This window comes from Carcharodon carcharias, chromosome 4 (assembly GCF_017639515.1).
Source record: "Carcharodon carcharias isolate sCarCar2 chromosome 4, sCarCar2.pri, whole genome shotgun sequence".
Classification (NCBI taxonomy): Eukaryota; Metazoa; Chordata; class Chondrichthyes; order Lamniformes; family Lamnidae; genus Carcharodon; species Carcharodon carcharias.
This window is the reverse complement of record NC_054470.1, coordinates 191,950,147-191,972,622: the sequence shown is the minus strand read 5'-3', so window position 1 is coordinate 191,972,622 and position 22,476 is coordinate 191,950,147. Positions and strand designations below refer to the sequence as shown.

At 45.0% G+C, this 22,476-nt stretch overlaps 1 protein-coding gene across 2 annotated transcripts in view; it reads left to right on the top strand.

Annotated features, from left to right (window-relative positions):
* The window catches only part of LOC121276847, a 48,327-nt gene that overhangs the window by 5,984 nt on the left and 19,867 nt on the right, over positions 1-22,476 (top strand). Inside the window, exon 3 of one of the 2 annotated variants that reach the window (XM_041185407.1) lies at positions 2,560-2,648. In XM_041185407.1, the coding sequence (XP_041041341.1) occupies positions 2,560-2,648 (89 nt within the window). Of the gene's footprint in view, positions 1-2,559; positions 2,649-15,219; positions 15,327-22,476 lie in introns of those variants that run through there. The other variant, XM_041185408.1, reaches the window with a different exon arrangement.

The following is a 22,476-nucleotide window of genomic DNA, read 5'->3' as shown; positions in this document are numbered from 1 at the left end:
ACAGCTGGCCAGTTCCTGGGAGTAGGTAAACCAGACGGGTGCCCAATTAGACCATTGGCCCAGCCTAAAAAAAGACTAGGCCAGGATATTTAGGTCGGCGAGTGGTTGGGGTGGGTGGGGCCCGCTTGCCGACAGGTAAAATGATGCGGGATGACACTGGGCGGCACTCCCGACATCACCCCGCCCCATTTCAATTTTCAGGTCGGCGGGGACGCAGCCAAATCAGCTGTGAGCCCACCGACCTGTCAACGGCCTATTGAGGCCATTGACAAAGTAATTAAGGTTATTATTGGACCTGCCCACCGGCCGGGAGCCCTGGCGGGATTCTGAGAAAGCATCAAACCTCATCCACGGGCGGGGATGAGGTTTTACAGAATCAGAATCACAGAATCACACAGAAGAGGCCCTTCGGCCCATCGAGTCTGCACCGACACATGAGAAACACCTGACCTACCTACCTAATCCCATTTACCAGCACTTGGCCCATAGTCTTGAATGTTACGATGTGCCAAGTGCTCATCCAGGTACTTTTTAAAGGATGTGAGGCAACCCGCCTCCACCACCCTCCCAGGCAACGCATTCCAGACCATCACCACCCTCTGGGTAAAAAAGTTTTTCCTCACATCCTCCCTAAACCTCCTGCCCCTCACCTTGAACTTATGTCCCCTCGTGACTGATCCTTCAACTAAGGGGAACAGCTGCTCCCTATCCACCCTGTCCATGCCCCTCATAATCTTGTACACCTCGATCAGGTCGCCCCTCAGTCTTCTCTGCTCCAATGAAAACAACCCAAGTCTATCCAACCTCTCTTCATAACTTAAATGTTTCATCCCAGGCAACATCCTGGTGAATCTCCTCTGCACCCCCTCCAGTGCAATCACATCCTTCCTATAATGTGGCGACCAGAACTGCACACAGTACTCCAGCTGTGGCCTCACCAAGGTTCTATACAACTCCAACATGACCTCCCTACTTTTGTAATCTATGCCTCGATTGATAAAGGCAAGTGTCCCATATGCCTTTTTCACCACCCCACTAACGTGCCCCTCCGCCTTCAGAAATCTATGGACACGCACACCAAGGTCGCTTTGTTCCTCAGAACTTCCTAGTGTCATGCCGTTGATTAAATACTTCTTTGTCAAATTACTCCTTCCAAAGCATATCACCTCACAATTTTCAGGGTTAAATTCCATCTGCCACTTATCTGCCCATTTGACCATCCCATCTATATCTTCCTATAGCCCAAGACGCGCAACCTCACTGTTAACCACCTGGCCAATCTTTGTGTCATCCGCAAACTTACTAATCCTACCCCCCACATAGTCATCGATGTCATTTATATAAATGACAAATAATAGGGGACCCAGCACAGATCCCTGTGGTACACCACTGGACACTGGCTTCCAGTCACTAAAGCATCTTTCTGTCATCACCCTCTGTCTTCTACAACTAAGCCAATTTTGAATCCATCTTATCAAATTACCCTGTATCCCACATGCATTTGCCTTCTTTATAAGTCACCCATGTGGGACCTTGTCAAAGGCTTTGCTGAAATCCATATAAACTACATCAACTGCACTACTCTCATCTACACACCTGGTCATCTCCTCAAAAAATTCAATCAAATTTGTTAGGCATGACCTCCCTCTGACAAAGCCATGCTGACTATCCCTGATCAAACCTTGTCTCTCCAAGTGAAGATAGAATCTCTCCTTCAGAACTTTCTCCAATAGTTTCCCGACCACTGACATGAGCTTCACTGGCCTGTAGTTCCCTGGTTTATCTCTACAACCCTTCTTAAATAGCGGAACCACATTAGCTGTTCTCCAGTCCTCTGGCACCTCCCCCCTGGCCAGAGAGGAATTAAAAATTTGGGTCAGAGCCCCTGCGATCTCCTCCCTTGCCTCCTTCAGCAGTCTGGGACACAAATCATCTGGACCTGGAGATTAGTCCACTTTTAAGTCTGCCAACACCTCCAATACCTTGTCACCCCCTTTATCAATTTGCTGAAGAACCTCACAGTGTCTCTCCCTGAATTCCATACCTTCATCCTCATTCTCTTGGGTGAAGACGGACATGAAGTATTCATGAGGGTTTTAAAAAATTTAATAAATGTTTGATTAAAAGTGATGGACATGTCCCAACTGATGTGACAGTGTCACATGAGGGCAGACGTCAGGGAAAATTTATTTTTTCCCCTTCATCCTTTTTAAATTTGGCGCTGATCTCCCTGAGGCTAAGTGCAGCCTCAGGGAGATGAGTGTGCTCTTCCATGCGCTTGTGTGAAAGAGCGCACTCACGGCTGAGGGAATCCCACCCCCGCCCTCACAGGGAGCGCACAGCCCTTCCTGGCGGATGTCATGCTGGGCGGGCCTTAATTGGCCCGCCCACGTAAAATGGCGGCATGCCCCTGCTCGGGTGGCGCTGATCGGAGGTGCGCCCGCCTGTGCCAACTCCTGCACTTCCCCCCAAAGGGGGGAAAATTCTTCCCCTAGTCTCCCCAGCAACTAGTTTCACACTGAATTTGCAGAATGAACGGTCATTAATTCTTTTTTTCAGATGGTTTCAGCTAGCGTCTCAGATTCAGGGAGCGAACGCCAAGGACTGGCAGGAGCTTCCGGATGAAGAAAGACCAAGTTCAGCACCTGGTAGGAAAAAAGAACTTGTCTTTCTGGAGCACATTTCACAACCTCAGGACATTGCAAAATATGTCACAACCGCAGGCAGGAGAATCAATAACCAAAGGGCACAGATTTAAGTTGACTGGCAACAGAGGGATTGTTTTACACAGCGAGTTGTTGTGATCTGGAATGTGCTGCCTGAAGTAACTTTCCAAAGGGAATTGGATAAGTATTTGAAGGCGCTTTGAAGAGGTTTGATGGGCTGAATGGCCTCTTTGTACATTCTCTCTAGGGAGCCTGGCCCCTAGATTGAGAATTTACTCGCTGCTGAAATATTGGAGTTAATCCAATGCTGTCAGTCTTCTGATGGGTGGGTTGGGTTAAACGTGAATCCATTGTCTTACACAATGTCAGAGCAGCTTCAGACTGTAGCTCTCAGGGCCCTTGGCCAACAGCCTAAGGTCCCTGAAGCACATTAGCAATGCTGAGGTGTGTCTTGCAGCCCTTTCCTTCAAAAAAAAAATAGTCAAGAGCTTTTTACGATCTGTGCCGTAAAAGAAATATGATTGTATTTTACAGGGTGATAAGAGTCCCTGTGGAATGTGCGCGCTAAAACCAGAAGAAGCCAGAACTGTATTAACCCACTGTTTACCATGAGATTGTTCATCCGGCTGTCAACCAACCAACTCCCTGCCGGGTTGGGGGGCCTCAAACGCAGGTGACCCCCGGTGACAGCCTGGGGTGGAGGTTGGGGGGTGGGGGTGGGGGGGGTGGAGGTAGGGGGTGGGGGTGGGGGGGGGGGGGGGGGGGGGGCGGTGGGATGGGGTTGTAGGGGTGGGTGGGGGTGGGGGGCTGTGGGATTACTTTTTAAGGGAGGTGGTCCTACCGGCTAGCATCACGTGGAAGGTATTTACAGATAACACACGGTCCCTGTGGTGGTCAGCCTCCATGGCCGGAGGGGGTTCGAGAGGAGTTATCCAGATTCGTTTTTTCTCTTTATTGGCCCCGAGTTATTTCTCCGATTTTTTTTTTTTGCCTCTCCCAGGAGAGTGCACAGGTGGAGGGGTGGTGCGGCAGGGGTTGGTGGTTGGGGGGGGGTGGTGGGGGGGGGTGGTGGTGCGGAAGGAGGAGGAGGACAGTGGGGTATGGGGGGGAGAGGGGAGTTTAGTCATGATACACTGACCATCACTGCATGGGATGATAGGCTTGCTGGAGTTGGCTGGTCATTTTCAAATGTTCACAAGGACGATTGTGCCAGTGTTTTCTCCAGTGAAGTGATACCAGCCTTGCCGTACTGTATGCATCCTGGGTGCTGGGAAACTGGGCCTTTACATATAAATTAGCTTTCTGCCTCCCTGTACCCGGGAAGGCTGTCCAGACCAATTCCCAGTCGGATGGCCTGACATGGTCGGGGAGCTGATCTGCCGCCACTCCCCATGGATTTACCACCAACCCCACCTCATTCTCACCTCACGTGAGCCGGTAACATGTTTCCCCCGTTGACTCTGTGACTCTCTCCACAGCTGCTGCCAGACCCGACGAGTTTTTCCAGCATTTTCTGTCTTTAACAAAGTGGCCTGAACCTTCTGAATACACAGGGAGATGTGATGGGCTCCCTCCTGTTACCCACCCGTCACCTAGCAGCTAATGCAGCCAAAGACATGAGTACTTACATGATATACAACAGTTAGCACCTGTGATGCTGAACTTACCTCCTATCCTGAATTTCAACAACAACCTGTATTTACATAGCAACCTTTATTATGGAAAACATTCCAAGGCACTCAGTAATAGTATTATCAGACAGGAATTGGCACATAAGGCAGGAATTTTAGGCCCAGATGGGGACAAGCATGGAGGTGGGTGGTCATGGAACTTCACACCGCTAGCGTGCCAGAATGTGGGCCAAATTCCCAGAGGTGGGGTAGGGGCAGCAGGTGTACCTACCTACAAGTGGTAGATAGTCAATTAAGGCTCTTTAAAAGCCTATTAAGTAGGTCCTCTGGCGTGTCAGGGAAAGAGTAGATGCCAGGAGAGTAAAGCAACAGATAAGGCTAGAGGTTACATAAATGATAAAAGGACAAAACCTAAGGCTCTGTATCTGAATGCATATAGTATTAAAAAAAACAGATGAACTGTTAGTCCAGATAGAGATAAATAAATACAATCTAATAGCTATTACAGAGACATGGCTGCAGGATGACATAGATTGGGACCTGAATATTGAGGGTATGTGACGTTTAGGAAGCTTAGGAAGTTAGGAAAAGGTGGAGGGGTGGCTCTGTTAATTAAAGACGACATTAACATAATAAAGAGGGAGACCTAAGTTCAAGAAACCAAGATATAATAGCGGTTTGGGTAGAGATGAGGAATGATAAAGGCAAGCGGTATCAAAGAAGAAATAAGGGGAGCTTGTCAGAAAAGTATGGTGATTATCATGAGCATTTTTATTCTACATATGGACTAGAACAACCAGATGGGCAACTGTAGCATAGATTACAAATTCATAGAATATTTTCGGGATAATTTCTTAGATCAGCATGTTCTGGAGCCAAGCAGGGAGCAGGCTATACTGGACCTGATATTGTGCAACAAGATAGGATTGATTAATTAATAACCTTATAGTGACGGTGCCCCTAGGTAGTAGTGATCATTATATAATTGAATTTTACATTCAGTTTGAGGGAGAGAAGAGTGGGTCTAAGATTAGTATTTTAAACTTAAATAAGGACAGTTATGAGGGTATGAAAACAGAGCTAGTGCAAGTGAACTGGCAACTTAGGTTAAGAGACAGGTTAATAGAGATGCAGTGGGAGACAGTTAAAGGGGCATTTCAGAATACACAGAATAGATACATTCCAATGAAAAAAAATTTCAAAGGGAGGATCCACCATCCGTAGTTAACTAAAAAAGTTAAAGATAGTATCAAACTTAAATAAAACATTGTGCAAAGATGGGTGGCAGGTCAGATGATTGGACGGAATATAGAAAACAGCAAAGAATGACTAAAAGATTAATATGGGGGAATAATTAGAGTGTGAGCGAAAGCTGGATAGAAATATAAAGACAGATAGTAAGAGCTTCTATAGATATTTAAAAAAGAAGAGTTAACAAAGTGCGATAGGAGATCAATTGAATAGGTATTTTATATCAGTCTTCACTATAGAGGATACAAGTAACATCCCAGAAATAGCTGCAAATCAGGAACTGGAAGGGAGGGAGGAACTCAAGAAAACTACAGTCACCATGGAAGTGGTACATAACAAATTGTTGGTTCTGCGGGTTGACGAGTCCTCGGGTCCTGATGGATTTCATCCTAGGGTCTTGAAAGAACTGGCTAGTGACCATTGATGCACTGGTTTTAATTTTCCAAAATTCGCTAGATTCATAAGAACATAAGAAATAGGAACAGGGGATAGATAATTCAGCCCCTCTAGCCTGCCCCGCCATTCAATAAGATCATGCCTGATCTGCTTGCATTTTGAATTCCACATTCCCATCTACCCCCGATAACCTATGGTTCCCTTGCCTCTAACAAGAACCTATCTACCTCTATCTGTGACTCTTTTATTCGAAATGGGAGGGAGACAGGAAGCTGGAAATTACAGGTCAATTAGCTTAACATCTGTCACAGGAAAAATGTTAGAAGCTATTATTAAAGGCATTATAACAGGGCATTTAGATAAATTCAAGTTAATCAGGCAGATTCAACATGGTTTTGTGAAAGGGAAATCATGTTTAACCAATTTATTGGAGTTCTTTGGAGAAGTAATAGGTGCTGTGGATGAAGGGGAACTGGTGGATGTACAGTACTTAGATTTTCAGAAGGCATTTGATAAGGTGACTCATCAAAGGTTATTGCAGAAAATAAAAGCTCATGGTGTAGGGGGTAACACATTGGCACGGATAGAAGATTCGCCAGCAGGAAATAGAGAGCAGGCATAGATGGGTCATTTTCTGGTTGGCAGGATGTATCGAGTGGTGTGCCACAGGGATCAGTGCTGGAGCCTCAACTCTTTACAATTTATATTAATGACTTGGATGAAGGGACCATGGGATGGTTGCTAAATTTGCTGATGACATAAAGATAGGTAGGAAAGTGATTAACAAAAGGATAAAGATAGGTTAGGTGTGTAGGCAAAGATCTGGCAAATGGAGTATATTGTGGAAAAACGTGAGGCTGGTCATTTTGGCAGGCTGAATAAACAATGAGATATTCCAGAGCTATGAGACACAGAGAGACCTGGGTGTCTTAGTGCATGAATTGCAAAAGGTTAGTATGTAGGCGCAGCAAGCGATTAGGAAAACTAATACAATGTTATATTTTATTGTGAGGGGAATTAGATACAAAAGTAGGGAGGTTATGCTTCAGTTTTACAGGGCATTGGTGAGACCACATCTGGAGCACTGTGTATATGTTGCTCTCCTTATTTAAGGAAAGGTATAAATGCATTAGAAGCAGTTCTGAGGAGGTTTACTAGATTAATACCTGGAATGGGTGGGTTGTCCAATGAGGAAAGGCTGGACACTAGGCTTGAATCCGCTGGAGTTTAGAAGAGTAAGAGGCGACTTGATTGAAACCTTTAAGATCCTGAGGGGTCTTGACAGGTTGGATATGGAGAGGATGTTTCCCCTTGTGGGAGAATCTAGACCTAGGGGTCACTGTTTAAAAATAAGGGTCCACTCAATTAGGACAGAGATGAAGAAAAGGTTTTTTCTCTCTGAGGGTTGTGGGATTTTGGGGTTTTCTTCCTCAAAAGGTGGTTGAAGCAGAGTCCTTGAGTATCTTTAAGGCAGAGGTAGATAGATTCTTGATAACCAAGGGGGTAAAAGCTTGTCGGGGGTAGGCAGAAATGTGATGTTGAGGTTAAAATCAGATCAGCCGTGACTTTATTGAATGGCGGAGCAGGCTCGAGGGGCCGAGTGGCCTACTCCTGCTCCTAATCGCATGTATGTTCGTAAGAGGCGGCCTCCCAGTGGCAAACTGGGGATTGGTGGTGGGGACCACTCCAGGCAGAGTTAGAGGCCTTCCCCATCTGCCTGGCTTCAGCTGCAGCCTCTGGCCACACTGTGAAGGTGGTTCCCTACCCACAGTGGTGACCTGACGGCTGAGCGGATTTTTTATCTAAAATGTTGAAACGTTGGAGAGAGGAGGGCGCCTGAATCCTGAGGTGCTGCCTCGCTCTCACTTACCTTAAAAGGCAGCCTGCAGCTCCTTTAGTGTTAACATCTGTCACAGGAAAAATGTTAGAAGCTATTATTAAAGGCATTATAACAGGGCATTTAGATAAATTCAAGTTAATCAGGCAGTCAACATAGTTTTGTGAAAATGACCACCTCCATTGGCCCTTCAGTTTCAACAGCCCACCCATCCGCTACTGTCCTTAACTGGACAGCAAACCCACCCTCTGACCACTAATTGGCCATTTGTGGGAGAATCACATGTGACTCACTTTTCCCACTAAGTACAGGCCTTTGATCCCCATTTGAGCCTGACATAGGGGTCCCAAAACTCACACGGAAAATTCCACCCATAGCCAAAGAAGGAGATACCAAGAATATTGTGAAAAAGAGAGACATGGAATGCGCTGCCTGGGAGGGTGGTGGAGGCGGGTTGCCTCACATCCTTTAAAAAGTACCTGGATGAGCAGTTGGCACATCATAACATTCAAGGCTATGGGCCAAGGGCTGGTAAATGGGATTAGGTAGGTAGGTCAGGTGTTTCTCACGTGTCGGTGCAGACTCGATGGGCCGAAGGGTCTCTTCTGCACTGTGTAATTCTGTGATTCTGTGTTGCTGAAGATTTTTGTCTTGCACTCAACAAGAATGCCAAATTTCAAATGATCACAACAATTTATACTACAGGAGAAAAGCGTGCTGATTAGTTGGGAAGTCAACTCTTATTCGCCGAGGCGTTGCCATGGAGAAAGCAACAGGGAACCAAAGGCTTCCTCAGCTCCCAGATAATTCAAAAACATGCTAGGCTTGAATATATTCCTAAGATAAAAGTGAAATACTGCAGATGCTGGCAATCTGAAATAAAAGCAGAAAATACTGGAAAAACTCAGTAGGTCTGACAGCTTCTGTGGGGAGAGAAACAGAGTTAACGTTTTGAATCTGTATGACCCTTCTTCAGAGCTTAAGAGAAGTAGAAATGTGATGAAATTTATACTGTTGGGGGGGGGGGGGTGGGGTGGGGGGCGGGGGGGTGTGCTTCACTTGCACTTCCCTCAATTTAGTCTACTGCATTTGCTGTTCCCAATGCGGTCTCCTCTACATTGGACAGACCAAACACAGACTGGGTGATGGCTTTGCGGAACACCTTCGGTCTGTCCTCAAGCATTACCCAGACCTCCTTGTCACTTGCCATTTCAACACCCCACCCTGCTCTCGTGCCCACATGTCTGTCCTTGGCCTGCTGCAATGTTCCAGTGAAGCTCAACGCAAACTGGAGGAACAGCACCTCATCTTCCGATTAGGCACTTTACAGCCTTCTGGACTTAACGTTGAGTTCAACAACTTCAGACCATGAACTCTCTTCTCCATCCTCACCCCCTTTTGTAACCCCTTTTTCAAAAAAATTTTTTTTATCCACATATTTTCATTTTTATTCATTTATTCATTGTTTTATCCCCATTTTATTCCCTTTTCCATCCTTTTTCTCCAACCACTGCACCCCCCACCCAACACCCAAAAGGGCCATCTGTTACTTGTTCCACTTTGTTCTTTCACAGAGCGCTGACCCTTGTTCTGCTATTAACACATTCTGCTTTCTTACCTTTATGCCATTATCAGCACCTACTTTAGCCCTTACCATTACCTGTTTTTATTATTATTATATTGAGCACATTCCTTTTGTGTTCAGAGAACAGGTTCCTGTGTATGACTACGTTGCTTCTAGCAAGCAGAAACGAGCCACATTATGAGCTTGTTTTCTTAAATCGGTTGTTAGTGTAGCTGTTAGCGCACTCAGGATTGTTCGACAAGTGCTGCCCAATCGTGGAATCACATCTAACAGTAGATGCTTTGTTTTGGGTTTTGCAAGTGCCGGCTGGTTGAGTACAGTCTATACTCTACCTATTATGATTTTAAGAGGGGTTAATAAACAAATGGTAAAGAGAGGGGTTTTCATTAGAGTTCTAAAGTTGGATTGCAAGGGGTTGAGAGACAGAGAGGTTTGGAAAGAGAATTCCAGCATGGAGTCAGTGCCCATGGAAGTGTATCTCAGCATGGAGTCCATACCCAATGACCCTATGGTCATATCCTCCTCACAATTCCTGGAACAAAAATATTTTTTACTTCTTTCATGTGATGTGGGCATCACTGGCAATTAAGGCCATCATTTGTTTCCCACCCCTAACTGCGCTTGAACAGAGTGGCTTTCTAGACCATTTCAGAGTCAACCATGTTGCTGTGGGTCTGGAGTCACATGTAGGCCAGAACCAGATAGGAATGGTAGATTTCCCTGGCGATGATGGGTTTTCACAACAATTAATGAGAGTTTCATAGTCACCAAGACTAGTTTTATATTCCAGATTTATTAATGAATTTAAATTCCAGCAGCTGCAGTGTGATTTGAACCCATATCCCCAGAGAATTATGGATTACTAGCTCAGTGATATTACCACGACACCACCAGGTCCCCCAGAAATATTGTACCACCTCAGTGCTTACATATATTGGAAGCATATATGAGGAACATGAAATAGAGATTTGAAACAGGCTAAGAGGAGAGCGTGGGGCAGTGGGATTTTTTTGACATTGCCCTAACAAAGAGACAGCATGGGCATGACAGGTTGAATGACCTCTGTGCACTTCCTATAGTTTGAGACAGCCTTCAAAATATCTGCTTCAATCTGAAGATGGGGCACAAAGATTTTATTGATGAATGAAGGGAGTCAAAGGTAATGGGAAGGCAGGAAAGGTTACGGGGAGAAGGCGGGAGAATGGGGTTGAGAAACTTATGAGCCATGATTGAATGGCGGAGCAGACTCGATGGGCCGAATGGCCTAATTTCTGCTCCTATGTCTTATGGTCTTATGGAAAGTGGAGTAGAGGCCATGATCTTATTGACTGGTGGGAGCAGGCATCACTGTCGCTGGGTCAACATCCTGGAACTCCCTCCCTCCCTAACAGCACGGTGGGTGTACCTACACCACATGGACTGCAGCGGTTGAAGAAGGCAGCTCGCCACCACCTTCTCAAGGGGCAATTAGGAATGGGCAACAAATGCTGGCCCAGCCAGCGATGCCCACATCCTGTGAACAAGTAAAAAAAATGCTCAAGGGGCCGAATGGACTATCCCTGCTCCTCCTTAGGCAAGCTCAATAATAAAAAAAAACAAGGCCGTGGTGATTTTTATTGTCAGCTGCGGGCTCAGCTGCTGAATGAGAACTTGGAAGGTGAATGGGGATACATGGCCCACAGCTTCACCTCACTTCTCACTGAGGAACAGACTTCAGAGCCCAGGGAGCCAATCAGAGAGAGCACAGAGTTCAGAGCACAAAACCTTAGGACCGAACAAAAAAAAACAGAACGTGGGTCTGACAACAATAACCACGTGCATTTATATAGCACCTTTAGCGTAATAATACCTCCGCAGGCATGATCGTTACCAGACAAAATATTTGGCACCAGACAACACAGATAACTTTCAGGACAGGTGAGGGAAAGCTTGGTCAAAGAAGTAAGATTCAAGGAGTGTTTTAAGGAGGAGAGAAAGGAGAGAGAGGCGGAGAGATTTAGGGAGGGAATTCCAGAGCTTGGGGCCTAGGCAACTAAAGGCACAGCTGCCAATGGTGGAGCGATTAAAATGGGGTGGGGTGGCAGGATGCTCAAGGGGCCTGAACCAGAGAAGCGCAGATATCTCAGAGGGCTGTGGGTTCGGAGGAGATGACAGAAATAGAAAGGGGCGAGGCCATGGAGAGATTCGAAAACAAGGATGTGAATTTTAAAATGGAGGTGTTGCTGGGCTGGGAGCCAGTGTAGGTCAGTGAGCACAGTGGGTGATAGGTGAACGGGACTGATGCAAATTACATTATAGGTAGCAGAGTTTTGGGTGAGCTCGAGTCTATAGAAGATGCAAGATGGGACGCTGGCCAGGAGAGCGGTGGAACAGTAAAGGTTAGAGGTAACAAAGGTTGACATCACCCAAGTATTGGATAAATATTGGACAAGTACTGGATAAATAAAGTCCACCTGTGAACCATTTTGAAATATGGGGGTAAGGTTTTCAACCATCCAAGCCTGAAGCTGGCGCTACAGATCATCTGGTTGCTATGGAGACTGCCTCCGGCAAATTCATTTCAATATAAGTGAGTGTGTAGTTAGAATAGGGAGGCCACATACTCTCTGGATAATAAGAACCTGGGCGGAACTTTCCGGCGCAGTGGGAAGCTGGGCGGGCAAGGCAACTTAATTTGGCATGAGGCTAAAAATCAGTTTCCCGACAGTGGGGATGAACTTTAAGACCGTACGACATAGGAGCAGAAGTAGGCCATTCGGCCCATCGAGTCTGTTCCATCATTCAATGAGATCATGGCTGATCTGATAATCCTCAACTCCACTTTTCTGCCTTTTCCCCATAACCCTTGATTCCCTTACTGATTAAAAATCTGTCTATCTCAGCCTTGAATATATTTAATGACCCAGCTTCTACAGCCCTCTGCAGTAAAGAATTCCACAGATTCACTACCCTCTGAGAGAAGAAATTCCTCCTCATTTCTGTCTTAAATGGATGACCCCTTACTCTGAGATTATGCCCTTTGGTCCTAGACTCTCAATTATGGGGAAACAGCCTCTCAGCATCCACCCTGTCAAACCCCCTAAGAATCTTATATGTTTCAATAAGGTCGCCTCTCATGCTTCTAAACTCCAATGAGTACAGACCCAACCTACTCAACCTCTCCTCATAAGAAACTCCCTCCATACCCTGGATCAACCTAGTGAACCTTCTCTGGACTGTCTCCAATGCCAGTATATCTTTCCTTAGATAAGGGGACCAAATCTGCTCACAGTATTCTAGGTGTGGTCTTAAGTTCCCAGGAATTTAAAGGCGGGTTAAAGGGGGTGGTCGAGCTTCCTGACGAACAACGCTGGGAAACCCGTTTGGGTACATTAGCATCTCACGCACGCTCATTAAAAGACCACCTCGCCGGAATGAAGCTCCCCCTCCAAATTAAGTTCTCCGCCAGCAAGGAATTGGGAACGTTCACATTTACGACTGCACACAGGTGTTGTGCGCCTGGTGAGGTAGACTTCTTCCGTGATTAACGCTGGGTTGCCTCGGTGCATTGTCCTCTTTGGGGAGTGTCTGTAGAGGCCAGTCTATGCTGGGGATCAAGTGGTGGCAATGCAAGTTACATAGAAGATAACCAAGGAAGGGTTAGCAGGGAAGGGTGGAGCAGTAGCTGGGTAAGAGTGGAAGGGATGGTGCAGGCTGTCTAGATGCCTTTTAACTATGCCACCCGGACCTTCGACCCCATGAGGTAACGATGGGGATGCTCCTGCCCGTCCCCCCACCACAAGATTCACCAAGCTCCTCGTGGATGCACACTTAATGAGCTGAATAGCGCAAGATCGCGTGTGGTCAGCACTCCTGCCATCACCAACCCCTCCCCCCAGCGTAAATCACCCCCACTTCCGCACCCACCACTGAACTGAGACTCCAGAGCGGAAGATTCCAGCCTCTGAATGGACCAGAGAAGCAAGGGGACCTGGGGGGTACAGATACACAAATGACTGAAGGTACCGACGCAGGTTAATAAAGCCATAAGAAAAATAAACCAAGTAAAATTCAATGATTCATATCAGCGCGATGGAATGTGAAAGCAGAGGAGTTCTGTTAAACTTGTGTAGAACTTTGGTTAGACCACACAGAGTACTTCAAGGCTATGGGCCAAGTGCTGGTAAATGGGATTAGGTAGGTAGGTCAGGTGTTTCTCACGTGTCGGTGCTGACTCGATGGGCCAAAGGGCCTCTTCTGCACTGTATGATTCTGTGATTCTGCGAGTACTGTGTCCAGTTCTGGATCTGGAGTTGGAGGACGTTGGTTTCACAAGCAGACTTCACCTAAAATCAGCCAAACTGCACAAAAGATCACTAAGCTTTCAACACAACTCACGTCAAGCCTGAGCTCGAATTTCCACAATCATTGACGCTGGTTTAAGAAACATGAATAATATGATAAAATGAATATTGGGACATCGGAAAAGGCACAGAAAAGATCTACCAGAGCTAAGAGGGTATACCTGGAAGGAAAGTTTGAACAGGTTGACACCTATTTCATTGTGTCACCTGTGGTTCAGTTGGTAACACTCTTGACCCTGAGTCAGAAGATTTAGGGCTCAAGCCCCACTCCAGGGGTGGGATTTTCTGCTCCCATCCGCCCTCGGTGGACTTTTGGCTGGGCCACAGAATCTCCCATGGCGGGTCCCACCGCAACGGGGCTGGAAAATCCCCACCCAGGACATGAGTGCACAATTCAAGGTTGACACTCCTGTGCCGAGCCGAGGGTGTGCTGTACTGTCAGAGGTGCTGTCTTTCAGATGAAACGTTAAACTGAAGCCCTCTTGCAGGCAGACAAAAATCCCATGGCACTATGCAGAAGAAGAGCGGGGTTGGGGGGTGTAGAGCGAGGGGGGTGCGGGTGGTGGGGGAGGGTAGAGCGAGGTGGGGGATGGGGGGGTTGGGTGGGGGAGACCATGGGAGTGGTTATCCCTCAATCAACATCACAGAAAGAGGTGACCACAATTATGTTTCTGGGTGCAAATTGGCTGCTGTGTTTTTGCCATTACAACAGGGACAACACTTCAGAAGCACTGCCTTGACTTGTGATGTGCTTTGAGATGCCCAGTGGTCACAGAAGGTGCTATACAAATGCGAGTCTTGCTCTTAGAAAAGAGAAACCTGAGCAGCGACCTGGTCGTGATTTTAAGATTGGGAAAGAGTTCGATTGGGTAGAGATAGAGAAGGTGTTTCCACTTTTGCAGGAATCTGATCCAGTGGGCCATAAGAATGAAATAGTCACTAATAATCCAATAGGGAGGAATTCAGGAGAAACGTCTTTACTGAGAAAATGGCGAGAATGTGGAACTCACTACCACAGGGAGCAGTCGGGACAATAACAGCAGTACTTAAGGAGGAGCTAGATAAATACACAAGGGAGAGAGGAGTAGAAGGTCATGTTGGTAGGGTTGGATGAAGACGGGTGGGAGGAGACTTGTGTGGAGCATAAAGACCAGCATTGGCCAGTTGGACTGAATGGCCTGTTTCAGTGCTGTAAATAGTGTGTCATTTTCACATCCCTTGGTTTAAAATTGATATTGGGCCGTTTTCAGGAAGCAGAGAATCCGTCATTATCAGTTTTACCGCCTGGGCATCAAGCCCAAAGTCTACTCCGATGTTTCCCTCCCACTCTTTAACCAGCTCTTTCAGGGCCTCACTATGACCATTGACAGACAGGAGGAGGAATTCGGTTCACCCTTTGACGTGGCAATCGAAGGGTTAAAGTGCCTGGTTGTGGGTGGAGTTTCTTCTTAAACACTGGCTGCCTGGAGGAAGCAAAGGGAAAGCAGTTCAGATTCAATTTCAGTGTCGAGCAGGTTCAACCCAGAGAAGAGGGGAGGGGATTGAAAACTGAGAGATTCTGGAAAACCATGCTGGCTGTTTTGTTCTGTGTCATCGCCCAGGTCAGCTGCTCTGGAGGTGGGTATCTTACTGTGTGTGGCAACAAGTTATCTCTCTCCCTTTCCAATTTATCACAAATGACCAGAAATAGACCCTCTCGCTCTAGATTATCAGTAAGTTGTTCGTGGATTCGTGTAAGATGCATGCGAGTGCCCACAGCTGAGATATCACCTTTTCACCCACTCTGTTAAGTCCAGTATGAAGGCGACTGACTTATAGACTGGTTAAGCTTTAACTTTGCCAAACTGGAGAGAAAAACGAAGGTTCAATGTTAAATGTCGGAAGCTCTTTATCCTCCGATTAATCAGTGGCAGCACCGTTGACTAATAAAAAGTCAAATTGTTGTTAATTAGTTTAATAGCTAACTGAAGAAAAATGAGCCAGTTAATAGTTTCATTAACCTGGTGGGTTTACTGATTTTGTCTAGTGAGTCACTGAACCCTACAGTGCAGAATGGTCACAGATCTGATCCTGATGTTATACAGAATGACATCGCCTGGAGGAAGCAAAGGGAAAGTGGTTCACAGTACAGAAAGAGACCATTCAGTCCAACTAGTCCGTGTTGGTGTTTATGCTACACACTAGTCTCCTCTTTTCACTCCATGTCACCCTATCAAACAGTGGTGCAGTGCCAAATTTTGAGGTGCGGGCGCTGGAAGAAAATGCGTTGGCCATATCATTTCTAAATCTACTATTGTGTGGTTTTCCTGTGTATTAACCATTTGAGTCCCCAAATGTCAGTAAAGCCATGCTTTTTAAGTGAAAAATATTAATGCCGGCAGCCATTTTATTTTGAACCAGGTGGTATTTTGGATCATTAGTCTTTAGCATAGCTAGAATTTCATTATGCAACTGTTTAATTATTTAATTCAAAACTATTAAAAACAATGGATTACAGAAATCTTTACTTTCTTCTGACTGGGGGATGGTATATAGAGGGGTGACTGCTTTTCTTCATTTATATTAATAACCTAGATCTGGGAGTACAGGACACAATTTCAAAATTGGAAGATAATGCAAGATTTGAAGGTGTTGTGAACTGTGAGGAGAATAGTGATATACTTCAAGAGGATATAGACAGGCTGGTGGAATGGGCAGACATGCGGCAAATGAAATTTGATGTAGAGAAGTATGAAGTGATACATTTTGGCCGTAAGAACAAGGAGAGGTTACATAAAATAAATGGTACAATTCTAAAGGAAGTGCAGGAGCAGAGAGACCTGGGTGTACATGTGCATAAATCACTGAAGATTGCAGGGCAGGTTGAGAAAGCATGTAATAAATAAATAAGTTATGTACCTTCATAAGATACTGGTTCGGCCTCAATAGAGAGAATTTGAAGCTTTTAGAAAGTGTGTAGAAAAGATTTAGGAGCAGGTTCTGAGAATAAGAGACTTCAGTTATATGGATAGATTGGCAAAATGGAGCTGTTCTCCTTGGAGAAGAGAAGGTTGAGAGGAGATTTGTTGGATGTGTTCAAAATCATGAGGGGTCTGGAGAGCGTATATGGTGAGAAACTGTTCCCATCGGCAGAAGGTTGAGAACCTGAAGGTGATTAACAAAAGAACCGGAGGTGACATGAGGAAAAACTTCTCAGTGCAACAAATGGTTTGGATCTGGAATGCACTGCCTGAGTGTGTGGTGGGGACAGATTCAATCATGGTTTTCAAAATGGAACTGGATAATTATCTGAAAAGATTTTACTGGGCTACAGAGAAAAGGTCAAGGAGTGGGTATAGCTGAGTTGCTGTTACAGAGAACTGACACAAAGACAATGTGCTGAATGGCCACCATCTGTGCTGTAACCATTCTATGACTCTAGTATTGATACATTCAAGGAGCTTGATAAACACATGAGGAAGAAGGAAGTTGAAGGTTACCCTGATAGTGTGATCCAGAAAGGTGGGAGGAGGCTTGTGTGGAACACAAACACAACATAGATGGGATAGGACAAATGTTCTGTTTCTGTGCTGTAAGTTCCATGTATAGATGCCAACAGAGAATACAATAAATGCTCGCCTAGTCAGCGAAGCTCACATCCCATGAATGAATGAAAATAACAAACACTATACTGTGTTTCACATCCTCAGACTATCACAGCCAAGCAATTAACATGAACCATTCTCCCACACATTCACTCTCCCCCCTACACACATTCTCCCCCCACCACATTCTCATCTCTCCTCCACATTCTCTCTCCCTCCCCACATTCTCTCTCCCCTCTCCACACTCTTTGCCCCCTCCCACACTCTCTCTTCACCCACTCCCTCACACTCACTCTCTGCCCACCCCTTAAACAGTCTCTCCCACCCCCGCCCCCCCACTCTCTCTCCTCCCCACCCCCTCACACTCTCTCTCTCTCTCCCCCCCCGACCACACTCTTTCTCTTGCAGTCTCCAGTCACTCATTTACTTAGGCTCGGGTGGGCCCTGCTCTGGCTGCCTCAATGCCTGCTCGGGCTCACCTGGGTCCTACTCAGGTGCGCCTGGGCTCCAATTGGGCTCCTGTGGACCCCTTATTTTTAAACAGTGGCCCCTGGTTCTGGATTCTCCCACAAGAAGAAACATCCTCTCAATTAAGTTGCCTCTTACTCTTCTAAATTCCACTGGATACAAGCCTAACCTGTCTTATCTTTCCTCATAAGACAACCTGCACATTCCTGGTATTAGTCTAGTAAACCTTCTCTGAACTGCTTCCAATGTATTTACATCTTTCTTAAATATGGAGACCAGTACTGTACACAATACTCCAGATGTGGTCTCACCAGTGCCCTGTACAACTGAAGCATAACCTTCCTACTTTTATAATCAATTCCCCTCACAATAAATGATAACATTCTATTAGCTTTCCTCATTACCTGCTGTACCTACATACTTTTGTGATTCATGCACTAGGACACCCAGATCCCTCTCAATCTCAGAGCTCTGCAATCTCTCACCATTTAGATAATAAGCTTTTTTATTCTTCCTGCCAAAATGAACAATTTCACATTTTCCCACATTATACGCCATTTGCCAGATCTCCCCATTCACTTATGTCATGAAAATATAATAATTTTCATAATATTATTGTGATTTGTTGTAAAAGTGGGCTAATAATGGGGTTTGGATTAGTTTCTCTGTGTGTAGGTGTGTTGTGTGGGGGACTTAGTGGAATTGAAGACAGCTGGTCCGGAGCTTTTGCATTATCAAAAGGGAGGCTAGGTTTGAAATGTTAAATATGTAAACATGGCTGAAGTCTAAGAATGTGAGGTATGAGGAACATTTGCATTTTTAGATAAACCAGAGTAGTGAATTTCAAAGAGATGGTAAGGTGTTACACCTAGCCAATAGAGGCTAAGCCAAACAGTGTGTTTATTTTTCCCAAGGGTTACTGATAAAAGATTTATATTATGAGAGAAGTAATGTTACAAAACATAAGGGAACAATGGAATTTGCATTAAAAGGGAGAAACATGTTTAAAGGAGGTAAGGCTATGTGAAAGGGTGAAAGCATTCTAAGATCTAATCCAAGTGTGCAAAGCCTCTAACTTCTGAGCATCAAGTTGCTGTCCACAGGAACTGAAGCTAAGAAAACTTATTTTGAATATCATGTCCAGGGTATTGTGCGCTTAGTCTGGGTCTGTTGAAATCTATTTTCTTTCACTGTTGCTTTAGTGGAGGTGTAACTGGGAGTCAGATTAATTGGGGGAGCTAGGAGTTATCATAGTAGTGATTTGCAGACCTATGTATGTGCTTAAAATCTTTTCTTTTATTAATAAATATATAATTTAGTTTTATAAGAAACCTCTAAGTCTCGGATGACTCATTACTACTGAATTCAAGGCACACGTCAAAATAAAATACAAATTGCAAAACAGTTGTGGCAGCTGTTTCAAGTTTCCCTCTGGGACTTGAGCAGCTCAGCATTTACCATCTGCTGTGTAATAACACTTAACCTATCTATGTCACTTTGTAGCCTCCTTACATTGTCTTCACAATTTACTTTCTTACCTATCTTTGTGTTGTCAGCAAATTTAGCCACCATTCCTTCCGTTCCTTCATCCAAGTCATTTACATAAATTGTCAAAAGTTGAGGCTCCAGCACTGATCCCTGTGACACACCACTCATCACATCCTGCCAACCAGAAAAAGACCCATTTATGCCAACTCTCTGCTTCCTGTTAGCCAGCCAATCTTCTATCCATGCCAATACAGTACCCCCTACACCATGAGCTTTTATTTTCCACAATTACTTTTGATGTGGCACTTTATCAAATGCCTTCTGGAAATCTAAGTACAGTACATCCACCAGTTCCCCTTTATCCACAGCACATGTGAGTCCTCCAAAGAACTCCAATAAATTGGTTAAACATGATTTCCCTTTTACAAAACCATGTAGACGCTGCCTGATTGCCTTGAAGTTTTCTAAGTGCCCTGTTATAACATCTTTAATAATAGCTTCTACCATTTTCCCTTTGACAGATGTTAGGTTAACTGATTCATAATTTCCTGCTCTCTGTCTCCCTTTTTGAATAAAGGAGTTATATTTGCTAGTTTCCAATCTAATGGAAGCCTCCCCAAATCTAGGGAATTTTGGGAAATTAAAACCAGCGCATTAACTATCTCACTAGCCACTTCTTTCAAGACCTTAGGGTGAAGTTTATCCGGACCTGGGGATTTGTCAGCCCGCAGCTCCAACAATTTGTTCAATACCACTTCCCTGGTGACTGTAAATTTCCAGAGTTCCTCCCGCCCTTCCATTTCCTGATTTACAGCTATTTCTGGGATGTTACTTGTGTCTTCTATAATGATGACTGAAGCAAAAGTTAATTCATCTGCCATTTCCCTACTTTCCATTACCAATTCCCCAGACATACTCTCTATAGGACCAAAGCTCACTCTGTTAACTCTTTTCTTATTTAAATAACTATAGAAACTCTTACTAACCGTCTTTATATTTCTGACTAGCTTTCCCCCATGCTCTAATTTTTCCCTCCTTATTAATCTTTTTGTAATTCTTTACTGTTTTTTATATCCTTTCCAATCTTCTGATCTGCCACTCATCATTGGGTAATTATATGCCTTTTTAAAAGTCTGATACTTCTTTAACTTTGTTAGTTAACCTCAGATGGCTGGCCCTCCCCTTGGAATTTTACTTTCTCATTGGAATGTGTCTATTCTGTGTATTCTGAAATATCTTTTTAAATCTCTCCTTTGTTTTTCTCTTGTTTCTTCCTCCCTCTTTCCTTTCTATTGCATTTTTCTTTCCATTAAGTATTTCATTCCCTCATTCCCTTCTATTGCAAACTCCCCTGCCTCTTTCTCTCTCTCTCCTTCCTGTCTCCAGTCTGTGCTCTCTTTTCCCTTTCTCTCTCACTCTCTTTCATTCAGGTAGAGAAACTGAGTAAACCTATTCTGCAAGGCTCTATTGTTAGAAGTAGTGTTTTCCTTAGATGGTGGAGGGGGCCATTCAGCCCCTTGACCCTGTTCTGCCATTCAGCAAAATCATGGTGGATCTGTATCTTAACTATATTTACCTGCCTTCGTTCCATATCCCTAATACCCTTACATTTTCTCACATTTTTAAAATTTTACTTTTGAAATTTTCAATTGACCCTCAGCCTCAACAGTGTTTTTTGGGGATAGAGTTCCAGGTTCCCACTGCCCTTTGTATAAAGTTTCCTGACATTGCCCCTGAACAGCCTAGCTCTAACTTTAAGGTTGTGCCCCTCGTTCTGTAGCACCCACAAAAGGAAATAGTTTCGCTTTATCTACCTCATTGGCTCTTTTGAATTATCTTAAACACCTCAGTCAGAAAACTCCTTAATCTTCTATGCTCGAGGTAATACAAGCCTAGTCTAAGCAACCTGTCCTCTCAAGTTAACCCTTTGAGCCCTAGCTCATTCTGGTGAATCTACACTGCACCCTCTCCAAGGCAAACATCCTTCCTGAGGTGCGAAGCCCAGAACTGACCATAGCTACACTAGATCGGAGCTAACTCAATACTGCAGATAACATAATATGTCAGGTTGGCTTCACAGTTGTAGATAGAGATATTGGGCATTGCTTTACCTGCCTTTTTCTTTTTGCTGCCATAATAATAATAATAATAATAATAATACCCTCATCATAACCATGTCCAGTACTGGGTAAAATAAGCAGAGGGTCAGTCGGCTAGATGGCGAGAGCGTGATGCAGGATAACGCCAACCGCAAGGGTTCAATCCCCCATACAGGCTGGGTATTTCTTGGAGCCTGCCTCCTCACCTTGCCCCATAGTGATCTCAGAGCATAAACTATGATCAGCGACCCTCAAAGAGCAAGGGCGCAACATAGAGAAAGAGAGAGAGAGTAAAATAAGCACAGGGTCTAACAGTGTCTCAGGAGAGCAACTTTCAGGAAAGGTTCGCTTATCATGCAACATCCTGACTATTGAAGCTTCCCAACTGGCAGTGTGAAGTCAGGAAACTGCCCATACAGAGTGTGTCATAGTGTAACCCAGAGTATTCTAAATGGCTCTAAGCTGAATGGATCCACAACTCAGGACACGTTTCCCATCCCATCCACTGTTGTTTGGAAACATGTCTCAGCATGTTCACCTTGTGTTGGAATCCTTACATTGACCTTTCCACCACTGGCAGTAACATCACCACCTGAGCTCAAAGCGAAAAGTGCTGGACAAACTCAGCAGTTCTGAGGTAATGTTGTGGATTTGAAACATTAACTCTGTCTCCCTCTCCACAATGCCAGCAGGCCAGCTGAGCATTTTCTGCTTCCAGCATCTGTGGTATTTGGCTTTTACCACTTGAGCTGCTTGGAGGGGCTGTGATAGGAAGAGATGGAATTATTCCTGGTGGTTCAGTGTTTGCCCCTTTGAGGTTGTTAGTATTTTCTCAGTGGGCTGCACTCTCTGAGTTAGAACGTTGTGGACTGAGCACCTAATCCATTACAGACCAGCAGGTAACTTACAGAACGCTGGGCTCATTCAATGATGGTGAAAGAAGCTTTTGGAAGGAAAGTGCTTTTATAAATTAATTGTTTGGATGCGAGCATCACCAGCAAAACTAGTATTTATTGCCCATCCCTAATTGCCCTTGAGAAGGTGGTGGTGAGCTGCCTTCTTGAACCGCTGCAGTCCATGTAGTGTAGGTACACCCTCAGTGCTGTTAGGGAGGGAGTTCCAGGATTT